This window comes from Pinus tabuliformis, chromosome X, assembly GCF_031772625.1.
Source record: "Pinus tabuliformis cultivar Carrire ecotype Pingquan chromosome X, CPIR1, whole genome shotgun sequence".
NCBI classification, from domain to species: domain Eukaryota; kingdom Viridiplantae; phylum Streptophyta; class Pinopsida; order Pinales; family Pinaceae; genus Pinus; species Pinus tabuliformis.
Genome location: NC_142308.1, coordinates 738,943,011 through 738,953,590, shown reverse-complemented (window position 1 = coordinate 738,953,590; position 10,580 = coordinate 738,943,011). Strand labels below are relative to the sequence as shown.

The following is a 10,580-nucleotide window of genomic DNA, read 5'->3' as shown; positions in this document are numbered from 1 at the left end:
TCTTGTACTTTGGCATGCTTCACTTGTTCGTCCATTAGTGAAAAAATATCCTTCCATGCATCGTCCATTCGCGAAACAATATCCTCGCATGCATCGTTTGTTCGTGAAAAAATCTCCTCATATGCATCATCCATTCGCGAAAATATATCCTCGCATGCATCATTTGTTCACGAAAAAATCTCCTCACATGCAATGTTCATTCATCCGTTCATGAAAAAATCTTCTCGCATGTGCTCTCCTTGTTCATCCCATTCATTGTCACGTCTTCTCATCCATGTACCTGTATCTGCAATCACTCATGATGAGACGACATAAAATCCATAAATCTCGTAGTCTACCATGATGAATTGTCATTCACTTTTGGATTGAGGTGACTAGGAGAGAGGAAAAGGCTGTGAAACTTCACAAGGCATATTTCAAGCTGGGATGCGAGCTCTGGGCACTGCCGGTGAAAATTGGGCAGAAGTAACTAGGAGACTAAGATGGACAATCCAGAGCAGCAACAATTGTTTGGGTGATCTGGCTCAGCTGGAGGGCAGATCTACACAATTTTTAGGGAAGTAGTGCAAGCAGCAGAGGGGTTTGGCAAAAAAAAATTGTACAGTTCCTCTAGGGTGCTGGCATCATGGTGTAGGAGGCTTGCTAGGAAAAAAGCGTATTTTTTTCAGGGAGCTGGCAATGGGCTGCAGGAGTGTTTCTAGCAAAAACTGTGCAATTGCTGGGAGGCTGGCCTATTGAACATCCCATTACAATTTCTGAGCTGGTTGGGATGTTAGAAAGCTAGGGTGACTTCTCATGAAAACTGTGAAGTTTTCCAGGTGAGCAATAGATTGGTTGTCTGGGTGACTGGCTAGAAAAGCTGCGCAAGTTTTTTAGGGAGATAGGGATGAACAGTGGGTGTCTGTCCAGCATGTCTGTGCAATTTCTTCAATAAGTGGTTTCAAGAAAGTTCTGCAGCTTTTGTGCACTTTTTTGGGGGAGTGAGTCCCGAGGTCACTGGATGGTCAAACTCTCTAGTTGACTAGGTGGAGGGTTGGTTGATTAACTTGCGGGCATCACAGATTGATATGGCTTGCTGAGAAACTTCTGTGTTGTTCTAGGTGATAGTCAGTTTGGTTGATTCTAGGATTACACAGTGCAAGATTCCTGGGAGACATCCTCGAGCTCTGCGCAATTCTAGGCAGTAGTACATGTCCACTATGGGCTAAAACTGCATAATGCAGCTCAGCGAGGGTCCGGCTATTGGAGGGGGATCTGGTTATTAGAACTTCAGCAAAATGACTATGTGTGAGAGCAAGTGAACTTGTGCATACGCGACCTTGCGAAACAACACTCAACATGAATTGATGATAAGATGGCTCAAACCATCAAGACAACATACTCAGTGTGACTTACCGATGGTACGAGCAACAAGCGTAACACTTTTGATAGATTGTTGAATGACCATGATAGATGTGTGAGTGCAATAGATGTGTACATGGAGAACAAAACTCAAACACAACCTATAATATCACGAGAATGAGATCACAAGCATGACATAGCAATTAACATGTGAAAGACGATAGTTGGTCAAACAAGTGAAAAAGAAGCAAGACATGTAGAATAAACACATGAGATGACTTTTCGTGTTTGCGCACATGCATGTTACTGAGGATAGGATGATATGACAATGATAAGAAATCTTGCAAACTCAAATAAGAGGTGTACTTCGGAAGCTGTTATTTACTTACCATATTTACCCTCAAGATGATCATGCATCTGGCAGAGTTCACATGCGGTCCTGATCTTTTACATTACTTGGTTCCTTGGTCCTTCTCCTCAACTCCTTAGAAGTGATTTCAGCATGTCACCTTTTCCTGTAGTCACTGAGAGGTAGATCTGTGAAATTTTAATGGACAATGACTACTGCCAGAATGAGGCCTTAGGAGGCTCATCTCCACAGCTTCTGCATGCAAGACAGACAAGACAACTTGGACAACATTGGGTAGTTTTGAGGCTCAGGGTACTACTGTAGGATAGCAGTCCTACGAACACCTCTGCACAATTTCTGAGTGCAATGAATCTAGACTTCTCTGCACATTTCTAGAGAGGAGTGTTGGCTGCATGACTACACTATGCATTTCGAAGAATAGTGTTGGATGGGGTCTCTATGGGATACGGGGTTTTAGCGAGCAAGGGAGGTTGGTTCTCTACACACTGCAGGGTTTCAGTAGGCAAGGAAGGAAGCGTGATGGTTGGAGAAGCAAAGCGCACAGTTCTAGGAAGCTGGATGAGGCTAGGTTGCTTGGAAAAATGGCTAAGTGTGAGATCCGTGAAACATATGTAAAATTTCATAGAAATTAATTGAGATCACACACAGAAACTTAGTGACACAATTTAGACCATCCAGAATGCATAAGACATACTTTTCTTTATGCAATAACCTTCATGACAAGAGTGTGTGAGGTGAGTGTAAAACATGCTTATGTGATGACAACCACTCATACGCACACAATTCCCTTGAAGCAAGACAACATTTCATTTGCATGACAAACAACAACCCCTATGCCCAAAGATGACACATGTTGCAAAAATATGAGGACGCGGAAAACTCTTAAGATCACGCGGGGGAGCTTGAAATCATCATCTTACCAATGAGTGACTGAGGATGATTGGTTGCAAGATCCAAGGCAGGCTCCAAAATTTGATTGCGAGCCAAAATTTTTGAGGTTTTTTGTAGCCGCTATAACAGGTTCTCTCCACACTCTATCAAATTTCCCATCCTTACCTTTTTCTTCATTTCTTAAGTCCCATGTCAACACAAGGTCATCTAGTTGGAAGTAATTTTCTTTGGTTCTTCTGTCATGGATCTTTTTTATTTTGTCTTGAATTATCTAAGTTTTGTTGTAAACTTCCTCCATAGTTTGTTGCAACTGTATTTTTTTATTTGTCCTTCTTTGTACATCATTTGGTTTGACTTGTGATTCCTCCAATAATGTTAGTATAGGGATTCCCAGGGATGTAGGAAAAATTGCATCCAATCAATACACTAACTGGAAAGGAGACATTCCAATAGACTTCTTTGTGCTAGTTATGTCGGTCCACAGAGCCTTAACCAACTTCATATGCCAGGATTTTTTATTTTCCTGCAACAGTTTCTTAATAATGTTGACTAAACCCTTATTAGAATATTCAGCTAACCCATTCCCTTTTGGGTAATAAGCAATAGAGTGTCCTAACTTTATGTGATACTTGTGGAAAAAATAAACCATTCTCTTTTACTTGAAAGTAGCAACATTGTCAGCAATGATTTCACGTGGACATCCAAATCTAGCAAGAATATTACCTTCTAAAATCTAAATGATTACAATGTCTATAGCTTGTCTGGTTGGAATAGCCTCAATCCACTTAGTGAAGTAGTCGATGGCTGTCAAAATCCATTTATGTTGAGCTAAGGAGCTTGGATGGATTTCTCCAATGAAATCTAGGCCCCATTATTGGAAAGGAACCTCAACTGAAATGGGCTTTAAAGGTAAGGGAAAAAAGTTTCTCTTACCTTTAAAGATTTGGAACTGATGGCATGTTGAAATTCTCTTATAAACATCTGCAAACAAGGTAGGCCAGTAAAAACAAACTCTCAAGATTTTGTTAGCTGTGGTTTTATAGTACAAATGTCCTCCACACGTCTGCTTGATTAAATTATTCTTCAGCCTTGTCTACTTCATCCTTTAATAAAAAGTTTAACAAAATACCCCCTAGCATCTTTCCAATACACATTCTAATCTAAGATGAAGAATTGCATAGCTTTTAACTTGAGAAATATAGCTTTGGTTTTTGTTAAACCAGGAAGAGCTTGTAAATTTTGTAAAACAAAGATAATATCTGCATACCAAGGAGAGGTAGCAAATGCTTCTAATACCTATGGAGTTGCAAGTTGTTGGGCAGCGGATCCCCCAATAGCAGGTTTTTGGGACTTAAAGCCCAAGTTTTGGGTCAATGTAATGGAAATACCCCACAAAATGTGGGCGCAGAGCGCAAGAGTCTAAGATAGTCCTCCCTAAAATATTGTAATTTAATATAGAATTTGTCGACCTACCCATGGTCCATGGACCATGGGAATGTATAAATAGAGCGAGGCTCTAAAGGTAGAAGTCAGTATTTGGCTAGTTTTGATCTCGAGTGTTATGGGTTTTTGAATGTGATATTCACTCTAAGTCTATAAGTCCAAGTCGTGGTTGGTAGTAGTAAGAGTAGGCTCTGCAGCTGTGTGCGCAGAGGCCCGGTGGAGTCTGCAGCTGTGTGTACGGACCCCTGCAGCTAAGTGCGTAGGGCAGAATTGGGATTGTAACAGAACGGAAGTTAATAAAAGATAAGTTGTTTCTGAAATATTGTACATCTATTTATAGAATCAAAAGGAACTGATACTGTTACCCGTTTCGTAGAGATAGCAAAAAAGTGACCTGATTTTGAAAAGGGGTGATGCAGAACACACATGTTTTTTTTAGAGCATAGTTTTTGGCACTTTAATTTTTTTTTATGTACATTACGTTTTAGAATGGTAGTGATTTTCATGTTGATTTTAAAAAGTGGATATTCTGCATCAGACCCTTTTTTTAAAAGACCTATTTTTTTACTTTAAATTTTCTAATGTATGAAATGTAAATAATTATTTTGTAAATTTAATAATTTTTGAAGTGGTCGTTTTCTTCGTATTTTCTTGTTTTTTATTTTAATTTTAATTTTTTTGTAGTGAGGTTTTTATTGTTTTTCATTTTTAAATTAGAAGATCAATATTTTGAATTTTCGATATTCTACATATTTATACATCCTTAATTAATTTTTCAATCCACATGAAATAATTGTTTCTAAAAAAATTTTTTTTTAACAATGGACATAAAAATAACCATTTTTAACATAAATATAACTAAAAAAATACACGTTTTGATAATTTTTTGCTAGAATTGACATGTCAAAATCACAATTTTTATACGAAAATTTTAACTAAAAATGGTTAAATAATAGTTTTTTTTATAATAATCACTTCTTTTTTTCAAAAAATAATGATTAACTTAAAAATTAATGCGAAAATCACATATTATAAATATTGAACATATAACAACCTTAATTGAGTGTTTATTCTTCTCATAAAATGTCAAAGTCAAAACATTGCAAAGCTTGATTTCCAAGCATAACTTAAATTTAATCAACAATGTCACGTAATCCAAACTCTTCGTCCTCTAGAGTTTCATCATTGTCTTCTTCCACAATATTTTCTGCTTCCTTTTTCTCATTTTCCTCTTCTAATGGATCTTTGATGTCTATGAATCTTCCAATGTATGTCTTTCCAAACATTCCATATAATGGTGGTTGGGGTTCCTTTGCCTTTTTTGCCACACTTGATTCACTAAAGTCCCCTTCCTTCAACCCAATTTCTTGCATTGCATCTGGAAGAAATTGAAGAGCATTAATTCTTTGCTGAATGAAATTGCACTGTATTGAATCTTTTTCAATTGCAATGCAATTTCTTCCTTTTTGAAGGAAACATGCTAGTGTTGTACCTAATTATCAAGCACAAAAGAAATAATGAATTAAATTAGTACAATGACATATAAATTAATAAATAACATATTGAAATTCAATTCCATATAATAAAACTTACCTGAGCCAGAAAATAAATCCAAAACCCAATCCCCTTGATTTGACTGCTGCAAACACATGGCTAAATCAAGCTCCTAAATAACATTGGGTTACATTGTTTAAGTGCTCAAATGGTTCAATCAAATGCTTTAAAAGGGCTCAATTGAGCAATCATTTTTTCCACCCAAAAGTGCCATCTCTTGGAGTGAAATCATATTATATGTGGCTAAAGGCTAGACAAAATATGTTTCAGACAAAGACATAAATGGTCATAATACCTACACATATCCCTTATACAGGGATTTAGAGCACCAGCCATTCAAACAATACAATTTAATATGTAATTCCATTTACTGATATTATCTTTTGGGATGTTTTTACAAAAAAAATTGAAAGGTTGTTAATATCCTCTCCTCTTCTTATTGTTGCATTTATTCATACTTTAGTGACTAATAACTTCATAAATGAAACTATAAATTGGTGAAGATAAATTGTGAAAACCAAGACTTACCCATTATGATCACTAGTTAAAAATGGTAGCAAGATCTTTGCATGAAAGAGGACACCACCGGGTAAGATTTTGACAAACCTTATTTAATGTAGTTGTTAGTCTATATAGACTATGATGCTTTCAATTTTGATTTGTTAATATATTTGTTTTAAAAGAAAATAAAAAATTAGTACCAAAGATAACATTTTTAATATAGTTAAACTCAATTTTTAATTTCTATTCAAAAATATCTTATTTTATTTTAATTTAAATCTTAATTTTTATTTAAAAATCTCATCTAATTTAATCTTGTTTTTCATTTTTATTTAAATTAACTAAATATTTCATTATCACAATCTTATATATATATATATATAATTCCATTTATTGATATTACCTTTTGGGATGTTTTTATAAAAAACAATTGAAAGGTTGTTAATCTCATATGTTCTTATTGTTTCATTTATCCATACTTCAGTCATTAATAATGTCATAAATTAAACTAGAAATTGGTGAAGATAAATTGTGAAAACCAAGACTTACCCATTATGATCACTAGTTAAAAATGGTAGCAAGATCTTTGCATCAAAGAGGACACCACCGGGTAAGATTTTGACAAACCTTATTTAATGTAGTTGTTAGTCTATATAGACTATGATGCTTTCAGTTTTGATTTGTTAATATATTTGTTTTAAAAGAAAAGAATAAAAATAAATTTAGTACCAAAGATAACATTTTTAATATAATTAAACTCAATTTTTAATTTTTATTTAAAAATATCTTATTTAATTTTAATTCAAATCTTAATTTTTATTTAAAAATCTCATCTAATTTAATCTTGTTTTTCATTTTTATTTAAATTAACTAAATATTTCATTAACTAAATATTTGACTAGATATTTTGAATGTTGGTGATTTTTCTTTTAGCCTTTCAAAATGATGAGTTCAATATATTATTCAACAGATATTACTATCGACCCAATGGATCTACAACAATAATTTCAACTATTAATCATTTCACGAACCCCTTGCCAACTATATGTCCAATGATTGACAATCTACGATGATAAAACATTACTCCCAATTAACATAAATATCCTTCCCTAGTTACACAGAATTGTTGTAGTACTATACTCTCACTGAGTACATTCCTCTTTTAGAAATAAATACATCAGCTTGTTTAAAATCATCTACACTACGATTCCATGAAAAATCACATGCAATCGAGGGCTTACCCTTGAATCTCTTCCCCAAAACATATTCAAACTTTGCACGATGTAGGCAGCTCTCGACCAAAATGACTTTAACCATATAAATTGTGAAAGGTACTAATAAAATCAAGAATAGAGATAAATCCCTCACAAGCAATAACATTGCAAGATGTGAAATATTAGCATTGCTATAATCAAGATCTGGATTCTAGTCTGGGCAAAAGGGGAGTTGTAAGGAAAATTATCGTGTCACAACTCTGACTACCAAGGACCACAGTATAGGCAATCAACAAGCACTGGATGAATAGAATAGAAAATTGAGTTATGCAAGTGTGCAATTCTGAATTCACATTACTTTTATTAATATTCAAGGAATGGTAAATGCATTAGAAAAATAACCAAATGCAGTACAACTTTATGACAGAGGCTGTAACAGAATAAAATAAATAAATAACCCAAAAAAGAAGGTCTATCAATTTGTCAGGCTGTGCAAAATAGATACTTCAATGGTATGTGTCTCTCTAAAAGAAAATTTGAAGAAATCAAGACTAAATTCATCTAAGGCTAACGATGCAATTTTTAAATTAATAGGGAGATGTAAGTTAACTTTTCCAAGCAGCAGCAAAAAAAGGTCCAGCCAAACCACACCCACAAAAAGATTGCACAAAATAGGAACTACTCAACAAGCATATGGCAGTTAACCAAGTTTCCAGTTTTCTTCTCGATGCATACACAAACAAAAGGTATGTATAGAAACATTGCAGAGGTATAATGATAACTGTGTAGAGTGCATGTATGACAGTAAGGCATTGGCTTTCCAAAAAAAAGTTTGTTGTTGGCATAGGAAATATACAGAATGTGTATGAAAACTTTCTTTAGTTAATGATAATAACATATACACTGCCGAGGTGTATGTAAACCGATCACTGGCAAAGCATTCTAGTATATCACCCATAGGCAACAAACCCAATGCCTGGTAGAGTCATATTTATTCAACAAAAATCAAAAAGGAATTGTCATCACACACTCGCTGTATGTGGTGGATCTAAAGCTAGGATTTACAGTCACTCTCGAGAACCTTTCCCAGAGGCAATCAATACCACACATTCAGATCACGAAGAATAAATCTAGCACAGAATTATTGAAGATATACCAATAGATAACCAAAACATTCAATGTCCAACTCATTGAAGGGATCAAGGATTTCCCCTCGTATAACAACATATATATAACGACAATTATCACTAGATACGTGAAGTTTCATTTGATATGCGAGTTATCACCATTTTAAATGCGATCTGTGAAGGATATGCAAGGTATCAAGCATTGTTTGGGGTGATTTGTAGCAGATGGGGCGATTCTAAGAATCACCCCATCTGCTACGAATCGCCCCAAACAATGCTTGATACCTCGCATATCCTTCACAGATCGCATTTAAAATGGTGATAACTCGCATATCGAATGAAACTGCACGTATCTAGTGATAATTTCCATTATAATTCACATAGCCAGTGTGATAACTCGGGAGATAACGGCTTCTTCTGTGGAAACTACGAGCCTCCCATCTGGGCGTACTGCAGTACCATGGAAACTCCAACGCGTACTTGACCTAAACAACAGTGATCATGTCAAATCCTCTATAAACAATGGACATCATCCTTTTTCAATTTCAGGTACCCTAAAAATGTGTGTGTTGTTTACCTCTTCCAGAAGGCTTTGATCTACGTCGGTGACTTCCCCACATCCAGCCAAAACTTGATTTAGATATTCTCGTGTGAATGCCTTCGCCTCTTCCATCACTTTTTCTCTGGGAAATGAAATTTCTGAAGCTCGAAGTAACGACAGCATGCTTCTCACTTCCTTATCTCCATTGTAATTGCCGAAAAACTTCTCGTTTCCATCCTTGAAATTCTCCAACACACCTGCTTGGTAGCTAAGTAATATACGTACCGAATTAAATCAATGAAAATTTTCAGGAAATAAACAAGATTAATGCTACAACAATAACTACATCTGAACTAAGTTAACCATTTGAACTATTTCACTTGGTACTTTCTGACCACATTAAAAGGGTATATTCTACCTTAACATGCAATATAAAATCAATAGCATTTATACCACCTGCTGATACGTTATAACGATTCAGTCGGAGAGCCCGAAAACCTAAAGCTGTAGTGTTAAGATCTTTGCTGAGAAAATCTCTTGATCCCACCGTGATACCCTTTTCGTTCCAATATCTACTCAGCTCAAACAGTCAGCTTTAAATGAACGAATAGAAGACAACCCCAAAGTATCGATGTGCAGATATATGTAATCGCTAAACTAAATTTCTTCACGTCTTTGGAAACGACTAACCTGTAAACGTAATCTAGAGCCGCCATTTCTATTTCAGGTTGAAAGTGTCGATCAATTCCAAGGCATTCCAATGTATCTACTATCTGCAGACGTTTGATTAAATCGTAATTGTTATCTTCCATTTCGCTCAAAAGCATATGCTTGATCTCCTCAATAAGCTTTCCAGCGCGTTCATAATATCCAGGTGCCTGATTCCAGTACAATGGAATTAAAATATATAGATCACAAAGATGGAGATATCATGGCACTGATAGCTAACAAGCCCCCAAAAATATCTAAAAGAAAGAGCTACAAATATGTGACTAAAAGCAAAGGAAAGAGCGGATGACAAATCTACAAATCGGCCCCATGAGAGAGAGATTGAAAGTATACCCCATAGGGCGAGTTCAAAGAAAGTATGAAGTCATCGTCCCACACGTTTTCGTGGTAATTGGCAGTGCATTGAGGGATGGAAGATTCATTGCTGAATTTGGTGGAAACAGAGCAAGAAATCTGAGCCATAGCACTACACTTTTGCTATGCGATTTTATTTGATGAATGGACAATAGCCGCTTGCTTATATATATATAGACTTGTGCGTATGAAGTCAAAATGAATTTTTAGATCTGAATTTGTTTGATAGTAATTTCAAAATTTTGTAATCGTAAGTTAGCGTAAGATTTTTCATTCCACTATTTTAGACCACTAATGCCATTCCATTCATGCCATTTGACTTCATTATAGGCTAAAATAAGCACATGATGCAATAGTTAGTTAATTTAATGTCATTCTACTCATGCCATTTGGCTTAATTATAGGCTAAAATAAGCACATGATGCAATAGTTAGTTAACTAGTTTGTTGCACTTCATACTAAGTATAAATACTTATATGTTTTTTCACTAAGAAGTGGCTACCTTCCTTCATACT

At 35.3% G+C, this 10,580-nt stretch overlaps 1 protein-coding gene across 1 annotated transcript; it reads right to left on the bottom strand.

Moving 5' to 3' along the window:
* Window positions 1–8,677: 8,677 nt before the first annotated feature.
* LOC149142033 (delta-selinene-like synthase, chloroplastic) lies at window positions 8,678–10,173 on the bottom strand. Its single transcript, XM_089451385.1, has 5 exons — window positions 10,045–10,173; window positions 9,673–9,860; window positions 9,378–9,554; window positions 9,019–9,250; window positions 8,678–8,794 (listed from the first exon to the last, which is right to left on the bottom strand). Exons 1-5 carry the CDS (start codon window positions 10,171–10,173, stop codon window positions 8,678–8,680), a joined length of 843 nt encoding a protein of 280 aa, XP_089307511.1.
* Between the last annotated feature and the right edge of the window lie 407 nt (window positions 10,174–10,580).

Excerpts from the sequence above, each read along its gene's own strand:
- LOC149142033 (XM_089451385.1), bottom strand. The coding sequence starts at position 10,173 with ATGGCTCAGATTTCTTGCTCTGTTTCCACCAAATTCAGCAATGAATCT. Across the intron at positions 9,861-10,044 it reads CTTTGAACTCGCCCTATGGG|GCACCTGGATATTATGAACG; the intron begins GTATACTTTCAA and ends TACTGGAATCAG. Across the intron at positions 9,555-9,672 it reads GCTCTAGATTACGTTTACAG|ATATTGGAACGAAAAGGGTA; the intron begins GTTAGTCGTTTC and ends TGAGCTGAGTAG.